The 14,554-nt window shown below is 41.3% G+C and overlaps 1 protein-coding gene across 1 annotated transcript in view; it reads right to left on the bottom strand.

The window, feature by feature from the left end:
* Positions 1-1,760: 1,760 nt before the first annotated feature.
* PAPLN (papilin, proteoglycan like sulfated glycoprotein) overlaps positions 1,761-14,554 on the bottom strand; it is a 96,018-nt gene continuing 83,224 nt past the window's right edge. The window contains exons 22-29 of the mRNA XM_077261712.1: positions 13,650-13,787; positions 9,343-9,470; positions 8,773-8,911; positions 8,378-8,509; positions 7,612-7,739; positions 6,610-6,718; positions 6,345-6,520; positions 1,761-2,586 (exon numbers count right to left, since the gene is read on the bottom strand). Of these exons, the coding sequence (XP_077117827.1) occupies positions 2,423-2,586; positions 6,345-6,520; positions 6,610-6,718; positions 7,612-7,739; positions 8,378-8,509; positions 8,773-8,911; positions 9,343-9,470; positions 13,650-13,787 (1,114 nt within the window). The 3' untranslated portion in view covers positions 1,761-2,422. The remainder of the gene's footprint in view (positions 2,587-6,344; positions 6,521-6,609; positions 6,719-7,611; positions 7,740-8,377; positions 8,510-8,772; positions 8,912-9,342; positions 9,471-13,649; positions 13,788-14,554) is intronic.

Genomic DNA, 14,554 nt, shown 5'->3' on the forward strand with positions numbered 1-14,554 from the left:
CCCAACTGATCAGCTAATTAAAGGGCACGGCTCTGTACACATGTAGCACTTTTCACAGCCATTACACAAGCTTGCTCCCATTCATATGTATGGGAGAGAACTTGCAGTCTATTTAAAATTTGATACATTATATAAAAAAAATTAAGCTTGAGCCAGTATAAAAAAAAAAAAGAGGAAAAAAAAAGTAACCTAGACAACACCTCTCCTTTTTTAGCATGCTCCTTTTTCTAGCTATAAATATATAAACCCACACAGTTTAACGAAAAAAAATGAATGGAAGGATTAAGAAATATACATATATTATAAAGTGAATGTCCACCCTTTCACGCCATTTGTTTGTGATTTATAGTGTGATCAGGATCTATTTATCTACAGTCATAAGTATTAAATTGTTTACTTTATCCACTTGATGTAGCACACTATACATTTAAAGGGGTTGTCTGGTCCTGCGGTATTGATGACCTGTTAGCAGGACAGAGAATTAATGTCAGATTGGTTAGCGTTCCCCACCGATCAATGGGATTTTGCTCCTGTGGCAGCCAGATGTAGGCACTTTTAATGGAGCTTTGCTCAAAGTGTAGTGGCCGCTGCCAACTACTGCAGTGCAGCTTCCATGCTAAAGAATAGGAGTAGTATCCAGCAATGGCCACTACACTGAGCGGAGCTACTGTGCACGCCACTCAGACTCCCACCAATCAGCTAGCTTTCAGAAGGAAACACTGACACCTGCCATTTCTGTTGGTGGCCCTGTAGTGCAGACAGCTACTGCTCTTCATTACTCAGTGGATCGTTATATAGTGGGCACCATACTATATAAAGGTCATAGCTCTTCACTGCAGACTAGTATTTAAATGACATTTTTTAATTGATGTATACAGCGGATGTGATCTGTAATGATGGGCAAACACAAACTATGGAAGAGGCTCCCCCTAGTGGTAGCTGGAGGGATTTGGTATTCCATAGCGCCAGTCACTAGAATTCTATTAAGAAATTAAAATGCACAAAAACAGGGAATCTTCACCTTCAGAGCTATGCACATACTTAATAATTTGCTATAATTAAAGTTCAATATCTGAACGTTCATCCACTATATATGTAAAATATTATGCTAAAAATGGAACCAAATTTGTATTTGACCAATAATTACACATTTTATGTAAATCTACTACAGGATTTCCATTGGTTCAAACAGATTCTCACCCAGATGCAAAGTTATAACTGTAGGATTATGGCCGCCTATAGCTGACCCTGTACATTTCCCCTGCAATTACAATAAACAGGATAAAGAATGAGGGTGCAATAAAACTCCTTCAGGAAAATATTAATTTTAAACACACACTAACGGGAGAATTAACAGCGAATCGTCTTTCCATACAGAAATCTCATCTCACACTGTGTATTTATCATCACACGAAAAAACACAAATGTTTTATGAAATGATCTACTCCAGTCTTGTATAATCTTCCTTGAGCCCTTTTTCGATTCCTCTTTCTCACCTCCTTCCCCTGTGCCTCTTGCTTGTGCATCCAAGAGTAAGATGGAAGTTACCAACATGAGCTTTGGTAAAGGATCGCATTAATCCGAAAAGTGGAACGTCCATAGAAAGTGTATGGTATTCATTGGTGTTTTGGGTTTTTTTGAGAAAATTAGGGACAGTTTTGGCAAATTTTGTACTGTAGGCATGTATGTTAAAGACCACCATGCATAGAGTAATTTGAGGGGTTTGGAAATTTTGAGAAAACCTCATGCTTAAAAAAAAAAAAAAAAAATAATAATAATTCTGATATTTTACTTTCTTTGCTTTATTCACTCATTAGTATTTAAATGCCAAAAACCAGGAGTGTCTACAAAACACAGAACAGGTGTCAATCTTTCATTGATGGTTTCTCTCTGTAAGTTCCACTCCTGGGTTTGGCGTACACTGATGGAAAATGCTGGCGTGTGAATGAGCTCTACTGCACAACATTCCCTGTCATTGATTAAATATTCCTACTTGTCAGATTATAAAACAAATGCAGAAACGATGCAAAATGTCCCAATATCCTAGATTTAGAGAAGAGCTACAAAGCATGTCACAATCTCCCTGCCATCACTCTCACCTTTTCATTCTTCGCGTTCTGATTTATCACTGTAACTTATGCATTAAACATTTATTCTATCTCTTAAACTCTTAGCTATAAAGATTAATGGATACAAATTGTCTTTTTGAGAGGAACTAGAAAAAAAGCACAAATATCACAGTACAGTAATGTTTTTCAGGAATGCACCAGTTAGGTATAGTCCATGCACTTTTAATGATGCCTCTTTTAGCAACTTTCAAGCTTTTGTTGTATAATAATTCACATCTCCGACTGCATCGATGCTGACGAGATCGCTTCGGGTAGTTTATTATATAGTTATGGATTTGTATCAGAAATGTCTCTCAGCCCTGGTGTCTTCGACTGTGTCCTGAGGCATGTCTAGAGCAGCTGGCACAACAGAAGCTGCCATAGTACTCATTGGCACAAAGCTGGGCATAAACTATAAGGTCACAGTTGGCCAGTTCAGGCTTGTCAATGCATTCATTATTGGGATCGGTAGATGAGGCTGGAGGGGGGACAAAAAAATAAATAATTTTCAGATTTGTATTTGAACGCACTTGTAATACATATGTTGCTTGGTGGCGAAGGCATAAACACATTATTATTATTATTTTTATTTTTTTAAGTACGGTATTTTTGACCATTTCATTAAAAAAAAAAAACTATTTCTTGTATATATTTTATTTTTTTTTGTAGAAAACCTACAGCATCCTCTTTGGAAGGGCCCCTCTTCCCGTTGAATCTTACAGCAGGTACAGGTAAAATATGCATTATGACAATTTCTTCACACAGTGAAGAAGTTTCCTAGTATACTTCCAGCCATCACAGTGTATTAGAAAATTGTAGAACTTTTAACAGCAAAATGGATATGCTTTATGATGGAACTTAAAAAAAACAAAGCTTAAAAGGGAATCTGGCATTAAGTTTTGACCACCAATATTGATATTTAAAAAAAGAAATTCGACAATTGAGAAAGTTTTTCCTTATCAAACGGAACGATGAAACTTTGTTCATGGTGACAACCCCTTTGTTTGTTTCCATATGAAAAGTACATTTTAATTAATGGGTCTTAGTATTCCGGTCATGTGATCTGACTCTTGGGTAGTTCCTCGCCGATATACAACTTCTGCTATGGGGCCCCCATGATTTCTAATATCCCACACCCCCTCAAAACAAAACAAAAAAACCTTAATATTGAGTGGGGTCACAGAACAGCATATCTCACAACTTTGCTGCCCTTGCAAAGTAATTGTCCTCCTAGTGAAGTTCCTAGATTGCCCTTTCATTACCCCCATAAAGTAAGATGCCAACAAAACTGCCCCTCAAAGACAGTATGACACCCCCCACAGTGAATTCCTCCACACGTACGGTATGATGACCCTACTGTATTCCCACCCCTTCTATTCATTCTTCAAAAAACCTGCTGACCGGTTTCTCTTATGCTCACAATACCTTGTAGGTTTATTTTTTAGCACGATTTTTAGAATTTACATTAAGAAACTGATTAACTTTACAAATCCAGTTTGCTTTACTTGCCTTGTTCTAATTCCAAACTACAGCTTGTATTAAGCTGGGTTTACACGTAGTGGATTTTATACTCTACAAAACTAGCCTTATAATCTGCAACACAAAGCAAGGGTTACATGCATTGTAACAGGCTAAGTCTGCTACGAAAATCTACAACCAATGGGGTTTTAATCCCTTGCCGGCATATGACGTACTGGTATGACGTACTCTGGCTCCTTGACTTTGATGCGGGCTCGCAAGCCGAGCCTGCATCTTTCCTGACAGATGATGGCTGTGCTATTCAGCAATCATCTGCCTCTAAAAGCTGTGGGTGGAGCAGAGCACTGCCCACAACTGGTAAATGTCGCTGTCAACCTATTTATATTACTACAGCTCCGTTCACTTGCAGAGGACTGTGCACGGTTGTGGGACTTTGGAACAAATTCTGTAGCGAATGCATAATGTGCGACCTTTGCCTGATAACTGTCGGAACACAGCCCTAGTGTTTACTTCTACAAACCTCTCCCGGGATGGATACGTAGACTGTGCACTGCTTGTTTCACGAAGTTTGGCCTCTTTTGTAGAAGTTTTGGAAAATTGGGGCAAGATACAATGTAGATTTTAAAAACTGTGACAAACTGATGCAGCTTTGCCGCTAATTTCTTATTTATTTTAAAGGACAGGTCGGTGTTGTTTTTTTTTTTTTTTTTTCGTGCGGGGGGGGGGGGGGGGTGTACTTTTTGTTGGAGGGAAGGATTATGTACAAAAGGCTAACTTTTATGGTCTTTTTTCCTTTACATCAGCAGCCGTGTACTAAAGGTAATTTCACTAGATATTTAGATTATTTCCCTATTTGTAGTGATATATTCAGTATATACATTCCACACATATTAAAATATGTATATTCCTATTTTTGGCTCGTGTTCGTGTGTGGATATAATAAGTATATACAATGTTAGTCCAAGTAGTGTGGATGCTGGAGGTTGTAGTTTCTACCAGGCGGTGACAAAACAAATGTTCCCATAGCAATCGGCATAAACATGGATGTAGAAAAAAAAAAAAACATGGAGAAAGCTAGCACCACTGAACCTGTGTGTCAACTTGTCCTTAAACCACCTTTTGACTGAGCAATCAAGCCTGCAGGTATCAGGTGCTCACAAAATGAGATTGTAGTGGCACTCACCGGTCCTTTAAAATCCAATGTCTTTATTCAGAAAAACATGTTTACAACTGGCTGCAGAGAGGGAAGGAGCACATGTGCGGGATGACTGTTGTCCCACACATGTGCTCCTTCCATCTCTACAGCCAGTTTTAAACATGTTTTTATTCAGAAAAAAAATTGGATTTTAAAGGACCGGTGAGTGCCACTACTATTTATTTCTATATACATGGATGTTACGGTGGGCTATAATTCAAGATCAGAACACAAGGAGTACAATGGAGCAGACTTATCAAAAATGTCTAAAAGGACAAGTGTCTGTTACCCAATAGCAAGCACAGAGCAGCTTTCAGTTTACTAGAGCACTTTATGAAATGAAAGCTGTGCTGTGATTGGTTGTCATGGGCAACAATGCCAGTTTTCATTTTAAATACTTGATAAATGAGGTTTAAAGGTCTCACCTTTTTCAAAAAATGTAAAAGCAATGACTAAAGTTAAAAAAAATCTGTATTGTATATCACAGCCTAAGGATGCTACTGGACCCATGGCCAAATTTCTGCCTACACGCAGTGGGTCAGTGGACGCTCAATTGAGAATCAATTGTAACAGTGGTGGGAGCTAATGGATTACTCCCTGACACTCAAGGGTTAAATGTACTTTTTATGCATTTGTATGTGGTAAAGGTATAATACCCCCCCTGGAGATGCAGTTAGCTGGGACAGGGTTAACTGACGTGGCCAGCCCAATTGGGCGGGGGAACTGAGTGTTTGTGACAGGCTGGAAGTGACAGTCAATGTGAGAGCAGCAGTGAGTACGCAGCAAGACTTATGGCTGCTAGGGACAACGTGAGCCTAATATATTTGGGGCAGTGGAATGATGCAAATACCCTTTGGTGTGATTCAGTCTAATGGCCAAGGGCAACCTCGAGATGGATGTCGGAGGACAGAGCCACACTCAGCTTGGGAAGCTACAGGAAAAGATGGACTCAAACTAGATAGGGAGGAAGGTATCACAATCCAGATATACTGCTAGAAGATCCCTAGCCTAGGAATGCCAGAGAGGGTGGTATGCCACCTATACCAAGAGCCAAGGCTAAAGTTGTGTCCGGTATCTGGGAAATATGACAACACCTTGTGCCTTATTCTTTGTCCCGGCCTGTAAAAACTGTACAGACTGCCATTCACACAGTAAAAAGTTTGGTTTTTATAAACCCTGTGTCTCCTGGATTGATTGTTGCCCTGGTTCCAGATGAAGGATTGCTGGAGTCAGAAGAGGCCTGCAGGCTAGAAGTAAGTGGAAAGCACCACAGACACAGGAACACAGCTTGTCTTTAGGATGCCAGAGCGAGTGAGGACCAAAGCTCGCCCATGACTACCTCACTTGGGCATCTTACACAATAGTGGGTGCCCATTGGCTCACCGTGGGTGGAGTTTTGGCTGCACTTGTGGCAATAATTTAACATGGAGGAGCAAAAATGAGAGATGTGAACACTGCTTTTGTGAAGCATGCTTGCCTTGAGCACGGTATGAGCTTGGGGATATATTAAGTCTCTGCAAAGTTCAACATGTTTGGACACGTGTGTCACACATAGGACTCACCTGCTGGCATTTGCTTGTTCACTCTGACCTCGGCACTGGCGCTGATGGAGTGTGTGCCGCTATATGCATTACATGTATAGGAGCCCTCATCGGCTGCTTTGGTGTTTCTTATCACCAGGCTGCCATCGTGCGATACATAGGTATGGCTTCCATCTGGTTGCACTGGTACTCCATTCCTAGAGGTGAGACAGTCCAAAAATGAAAATCAGACCCTGGAGCACACCAATCCATTTTATATTTTCAGATAGGGTTTCCTGTGCGTTACCTCGACCACTGAACATTGACATTTTCACCTCTCACCACACAACTCAGAGAGGCATCAGCCCCTTCTGCCACGGTGACACTGGTTGGTGGATCAGTGATTTTTAGCTCTCCTGCAAAGAGAAACATGTTTAGAATTTTCATTAACTTCCTATTTTCAAAAGGATTAAAAAAATGTGAAAAAATTGACAACTTTCTACAGCACTTGCAGAGGACCTAATTAGGTCATACACTGTATCCTTAAAACTAGGGGGGGAGGAAAAATAATTTTTTCTACATTTTTAAAGGGCCATTCATGAATAGTCCTTTAATATTATAGTAATGAAAGTATAAAGGAGGCCAAGGGTTCAATTATAGTCTGTGTCCAACGTATCATCAGTTAGGTTTGTATCTCTTGATGACTGCTTTCTTCAAGAGGATCTGATTATTTTTGCCTCTTATATATATTATACTTTCTGCTCACAAAGTGGAATTTGTATTTGGGTAAATAAAACTTATGATGACACTAAAGAAAAAAAAAAAACTGAACTCAGACCGCCAATATGTGGCAACATCTATATGACATCAGCAAATCGTGGCCTCATCACAAGTTTGCCAATGTCATCTGAGCTGTTAGTTTTGTCATAAGACCCAAGATCAGTCCTGCACTTGCTGAAGGAGTATGGATGCTAAGTAGTGATGAGCGAGCGTACTCTGATAAGGTGGTATCCGCCATGCTCGTGTGCTAGCAGAGTGTCTTTGCCATGCTTGAATACTAGGAGTCCCCCGTGGCTCCATGTCTCGCCGCTGTTTGATAGCCGCAACACATGTAGGGATTGCCTAACAAACAGGAAATTCCTGCCTGTGCTGCGGCTGTCAAATAGCCGCAGCGACTCGAACATAGAGTATCTTTGGTGTGCTCGAATACTATTAGCCAAAGCGTGCTTGATCCTCACTAAGATTAAGATAAAGCACAACTCCGTACTATTATTCTTTGTTTGCAGCGTTCAGAGAGATTTAATCTAACCTCGGATTTTAAGTTGGATTTGTCTGAATTCCCTCCGGGCTCCAGTTGTGGTCACGCATGTGTAGAGCCCATCATCTTCTGAGTTCACCCGACTAATGACAAGGGAACCGTCTGCATGTTTTCTGTACCTGCAAAAAGATATGGCAAGTCCAAATCCTTGGTCCTCACAGCTGCAATGCTGAAGATCCGCACTGCAAGCTTATCGTAGTTGTTTTACTTCTCCCCAACTCTGCCCAGGAACCAAAGTATCACATAGAATAGGTAAGAAATACTTTAAATCCCTTCAATTTGAATCTATGTGCACACTACATCTTTTTCAGACAGATTCCACCCAAAACCCACCTGAAAAAGCGGCGCAAAAGAGCCCCATAAAATCAAGCTAGTGCACAGCAATGTAAAAAATGACATTGCTGTGCACATGTCCCTTCTATTAACCGCTTCAGGGTTCAGAAATCACTGGTTAAAAGTAGTGACATGCTCATTCTTTGGCCAGCTTCTGCTCATGCTCTAGACTGGACAGAGTAGAACAGACAGCTACAAGAAAGGACCCCAGCGTCTAAAAGACAGCGTGCACATAGACTTAGACTACATATAAAGTCTATTGTTACTAGGGGAAACATAGGGCTGCACAATCCTATGATGACTGCTCCTTGGCCTTGTCAGTCGGCCATCGTCAGGTCTGAACAATCTCGTTTACGTTACACCAGAGTGCCAACAGCGAGCTGCATTCTTGCAGAGCAGTGTATTACATTACATGCAGTCATACCTAGGGGAAGGCAATGGCAGGCCATCTTTTTGCCAGTCTACTGTAGTGCTGGGAGAAATTTCAAGATGGCAGGACAGTCTTGTTCGATGGCCAAGATTTGCTTCCAGTGCCACAGGCCCGGTTAACAATGTCCTAAAAAGACCATAACACATGGTTATCATTCATTTTTTATCACACCTTACATAGAATTAAACAGCAACGTGCGAGCATTTTATTTTCTATAGTTCCAAACTACAAAACCCTGTTCTTTCCAAAGTGCAATCAATAAGTGAGCCGGAATTAGGAGTTAGATGGGATTACGACTGTACAGGGATTTGAGTATGTAACCATAGAGGTCTGCATAGAAGCTGCATACACAAAACTGCTGAATATTTTCTTTCCAGTGGACCATGTACCTCCTGAGTGACTGTGAACCACGGCTGCTCTGCGAGTTGTCCCTTAATGTCTCAGTAACAAAGTCTGTTCTCCGCACATTGTCACCGTCTCTCGTGTGGCCATGGTTTTGTATTCTGTGATGATCCCTAGTTTCCATTTCTACAAATGTGAAATTAAAATGCAAAGATATTACTCAAATCAGCAACCGACATCTAATCCTGGTAGTCTGATAGGCTAAGGTCCTCATACACATTAGATAAAAGTTGGCCAAATTAGCAGATTTCACCTGTTTCTGCCCAACCATCTAATGTGCATGGGGGCTTCCCGACGCTCCCCCAATACATTGTGTCAGAGGACATAAGGATAACGCAGTTGCAGTTCAATCATCCGATGCCTTTGTTCTCAGCATAAGCCGCTGCCAGATTCCTTCTAGAGAACACACAGCACTCGGGCTAGCTGAGTCCCATGACATGGGGAAGAGCCATCTAACGTGTATGGCAATCTTTAGCATGTGGGAATGTTTCAGTAACCGAAAAATGCAAACTAATTAATTCCATGAAATGTATATCATGTTATATTGCTAAACTGACCCCTCACTTGAAGCCGCACTCTGTGCGTCTCTCTGCGATTTCCATTTGAAACTGTACACGTATAAGTTCCAGCATCTTCAAGACGGACATTGCTGATCACTAAGGAGCTGTCTGACTGGTACGTGTGCCTGTGAAAAAAATACCATAATTTGTTTATTTATGGCAAACTGTTAGCAAACTGCAAATCCCATACCATGTGCATACAATCATTGGGGGACATTCATTTTTATTGCTAGGTAGAAAACAAAGGGAATTTATCATCCAGATGTTTGCTTCCACCATCTGAGATCAGCATCGTGTAGGGCAGAGACTCAGATTCCAGCAGTGTGTTACTTAATTTACTGCTTGCTGCAGTTTTGATTAAAAACTGTTTAATCGCTGTAGATCTACTAGTCCTTCGAATGCAGAGCCCTGTATAACCCTGCCCCCACCACTGATTGACAACTTTTTGCCTCTGCAGTGTACACAGATGGCGTGGTTATACAGAGCTTAAGGTTCGGGAGGACTACATTGTAGCAGGCTTACTAGGCCTGTGGTGATAATCTCCTGCTGATAAAATTGATTTTTATCAAAACTACAGCAAAGTAGCCCATAATTAACACATCGCTGGAATGCAGGTCTCTGGCTCTACAGCTGCTCTTACCCCTGCCTCCACCATTGAGTGACAGTTTTCTAACTATGTACATAATACACAAAGCTGCCAATCGGGTGTGGACGGGGTTATACACAGCTCAGTATTCACAGAACTGCTAGATATGCAGTTTGATACAATCACTGTTTTAGCAAAACTGCAGCAAGCAGCCTAGTAAGTGACATCCCCAAGAATCAGGGTCTCTGTCTCTGCTACCCTGTGAGCAGCATGATGTAAACACCTGGTGACGGATTCACTTTTTAAAGTCTTAAAAGTAAGTTTTAAGACAACCCCTTTTAGAGAAATCAGAAGTCATTAAAGGAGTGGGATAGAGGTCAAAGAAATTTTAATCTAAATCAATACCTATTTCATGCCATAATCTAAACTAATTTCTAATATACTTGCATTAAAAATTCCCTAACTACACTATCTGTTATTGCATTTTGTTTCCCTACTTCCTTTGGGATGATGCATCATCTGAGAATCCCAGTGCATGCTGGGATAATCAAACAAAGCATCATAAGGGCTGGGGGCAGAGGCTGCAGTCACTGGGGTGGCCCCTGCCCCCTCCGTGAGATGAAGCATCATCAATGAATCATTTTCAGGGGCAGAGCTAGTCTCTACATGCAGACATTGTTCAATGTGCACAATGACAGCGTGCGCTCTTTGTGGTCGGCTGAGATGAGTGGTAACAAGCCAGCTACACAGGAAAGCGCACTCTGATCGTGTACACTCCTCTGTGTTGCTGGCTCGCTACTTCTCTTCTGAGCCGGCACAGAGCACACACTGTGATTGAGCACATTGCACAATGACAGTGCACAGGGACTAGTCCTGCCCCTGAAATGAGCGTCACTCATGATGCTTCATTTCAGAGAGGGGTCAGAGGCTGTGGCGATGATAGCAGCCTCTGCCCCTTGCTCTGATGATGCTTCGTTTGAGTATCCCAGCATGCACTGGGATTCTCAGATGATGCATCATTCCACAGGAAGTAGGGAAATAAAATACAATAACAGTTAGTGTGCTTGGGGAACAGTAGTGAATTTTTAATGCAAGTATATAAGAAATTAGTTTAGATTAAGGCATGAAATAAGGATTTATATTAAAATTTCTTTGAGCTCCGGCCTACCCCAAGTGCAGCAAGATCTATAGGGACTCAGTCGTAAAATGTCAATCTGACATTTAAAATTCATAAAACATAGTTAGAGGATACAATTTGTAAGAACAATAATTAAGCAGTAATAATCACACTTTGATACATGATATTCATGGGATTTATTACGTCACATAATTTACAGTGGGGAAAATAAGTATTTAATACACTGCTGATTTTGCAAGTTTTCCCACCTACAAAGAATGGAGAAGTCTGTTATTTTTATCGTAGGTGCACTTCAACTATAAGAGACAGAATTGTAAAAAAAAATCCAGAAAATCACATTGCATGATTTAATGCAAATAAATTAATTATGTAAAAATAAGTATTTGGTGCAATAGACAAAACAGAACTTAAAGTGAACCTGTCGCCATTTTTGTGACATAGCAGCCAAAAATATCACTTTATTCAGCATCTGCTATGCTTTCCCTAAATTCTTGTATAACCCCCTGACTCCCATTGTATACTTCCAAAAACCTTTTCTAATTTCTCCCACACTGTATGGTAATCTTCTCAGTCTGGTCCGATGGGCGTGATTTCTGCCTCCCTCCTCCCAGCTTCTGGTCGCCATCCTCATGACATGGATAACGATCCACATCGCCATGCGCCATATTGCGCCTGCTCAGAAATCTTGTGTTTTGCGCCTGCACAGTATGCTTTGCCCAACTGCGGGCAAAGCCGAAAAACAGAAGTGCGCATGCACTGACAAACGTAGTTCCGGTACATGAGCTGGCAGTACATGTGCTGATGCATGACACGTCTGTTTTTCGGCTTTGCCCCCAAGTTGTGCAAAGCATACTGCGCAGGCGCAAAATGCAATATTTCTGAGCAGGCGCGAGATGTCGCACAGCAATGTGGATGATGCAACAGGTGTCATCCAAGAAGTAGGACAACGAGCAACAGCTGATGGGAGGGATTAAGAGGCCCAAAACCAGGCCCATCAGACTGGACTGAGAAGATTACCATATAATGCGGGAGAAATTAAAAAAAGGTTTTGGGAAATATACAAGGAGAGTCACAGGGGTTCTATAAAGATTTAGGGAATGAATGGCAGACACTGAATAAGGTATTTTAAGCTGCTATATCACAAAACTGTTGAGAGGTTCCCTTTAATATTTGGTACAGAAACCTTTGTTTGCATTTACAAAGGTCAGATGTTTCCTGTAGTTCTTGACCAAGTTTGCACGCAATGCAGCCGACATTTTGGCCCACTCCCCCATACAGATCTTCTCCAGATCTTTCAGGTTTTGGGGCTGTCGCTGAGCAACATTGAGTTTCATCTCCCTCCAAAGTTTTCTATTGGGTTCAGGGCTGGAGACTGGCTAGGCCACTCCAGCACCTTGAAATGCTTCTTACGGAGTCACTACTTAGTTGCCCTGGCTGTGTGTTTTCGGTCACTGTCATGCTGAAAGACCCAGCCACGACCCATCTTCAAAGCTCTTACTGAGGGAAGGAGGTTTTTGGCCAAGATCTCGCGATACATGACTCCATCCATCCTCCCTTCAATGCGTTGCATTCATCCTGTCCCCTTGGCAGAAAAGTACCGCCTAGGTATGATCCTCCACCTTGCTTCACAGTTGGGATAATGTTCTTGAGATTGTACTCATCCTTATGCTTCCTCCAAATAAGGCGAGTAGAGTTGATACCAAAAAGTTCTATTTTGGTCATCTGATCACATGATCTACTCCCATTCCTCCTCTGGATCATTCAGATGGTCATTGGTGAACTTCAAATGGTCCTGTACATGTGCTGGTGTGAGCAGGGGGACCCTGCATGCCCTGCAGGATTTTTATCCATGATGGCGTAGTGTGTTACAGTAAAGTTTTGAGACTGTGGTACCAGCTCTCTTCTGGTAATTGATCAAGTCCTCCTGTGTAGTTCTGAGCTGTTTCCTGACCTTTCTCAGAAATATCTTACTCCATGAGGAGAGATCTTGCATGGAGCCCCAGACAAAGAAAAATTGAGTCATCTTGTGCTTCCTTCATTTTCTAATAATTGCTCCCAACAGTTGTTGCCTTCTTAGCAAGCTGCTTGCCTATTGTCCTGTAGCCCATCCCAGCCATGTGCAGGTCTACAATTTTGTCCCTGGTGTCCTTAGGCAGCTCTTTGATCTTGGCCATGGTGGAGAGTTTGGAGTGTGAACAGGTGTCTTTTATACACGTAATGAGTTCAAACAGGTGCAATTAATACAGGTAATGAATGTAGAGTAGGAGGTCATCTTAAAGAAAAACTAACAGGTCTGTGAGAGCCAGAATTCTTGCTGGTTGGTAGGTGATCAAATACTTATTTCATGCAATAAAATTCAATTTAACTATGTAAAAATCATCCAATGTTATTTTTGTTTTTTATTTTTAGATTCTCTCCCTCATAGTTGAAGTGTTCCTACGATGAAAGTTAAAGACCTCTCCATTCTTAGTCGGTGGGAAAACTCTCAAACTCAACAGTGTATTACATACTTACTTTCCCCACTGTCTCTGCTTTCAAAGTGTAATTAAAATTTTACAAATCATTTCTTTGGCATCTGACCTGGTGGAAGAAACAGGAATTCCATCTTTCTGCCACTCCACCCTGGGAAACGGGTAATCACTGACCCTGCAAAGTAGACGGATCATTTGTCCAGTTGACGCCTCCATGGTTGAGGATTCTGCTTTGTCCAAAATAATTCTTCAATAATAAAAGAAAGATTAAAGATATAACCAAACTGCACTGAAATAAGTTGTCTGATTGTACGCCATTATTATTATTTGTGATGGTGTGATATGCTATGTGGGTATCATTTTGTGTATATTTCTATTTTACTGATTATCATGGTGTTACTGTATCTTGTAGGATGAGTTGTTATTTGCCATCTGATATTCCCCCCACAGTTCTGTATTGTTATCTCTTCACTGGGTCAGTGAATAATGTTGTTTGCTAATATGCTAATGACATGTTGACCTAGATTGTTGAAACAATGAGCCACAAAGACCTTCCCCCTCCTGACCTGTGAATGAGGAGGGAGACTTGTAATATCAGGGAGGTGAGACACAGAGATCAGTCTGATGTGGAACCATGATGTGAAGAGCATATCAGAGAGAAAGAAGGGAATATGGACTGTTATCCTCTGTGCTGGATTGTTGGACTTTTATCCTGTTACTGAAATGCATTCATGTTCTGGAATATTTTATCCTTTGTGGGATGGATCGTATATATGGACCTTTCGTGTTTTGCATAAATAAAGGTCTTGGAATTGTTCACTATTCTCTTGCTCTGTTGATTGTGTGATACCGGAGAAGGAACCTGTGACAACTGGTGGCAAGCAGCGGGATCAACAGAGCGTAACCTAATGGAGAACCACACACAGAGTGAGTACAGAAATTGGACTATATCCAGTTTACAGGAGAGAGCCAGAGACCTGGGCCTGAACTACCAGGGACTGACTAAAGAGGCCT

The sequence above is a fragment of the Ranitomeya variabilis genome, chromosome 1, assembly GCF_051348905.1.
Source record: "Ranitomeya variabilis isolate aRanVar5 chromosome 1, aRanVar5.hap1, whole genome shotgun sequence".
Lineage (NCBI taxonomy): Eukaryota > Metazoa > Chordata > Amphibia > Anura > Dendrobatidae > Ranitomeya > Ranitomeya variabilis.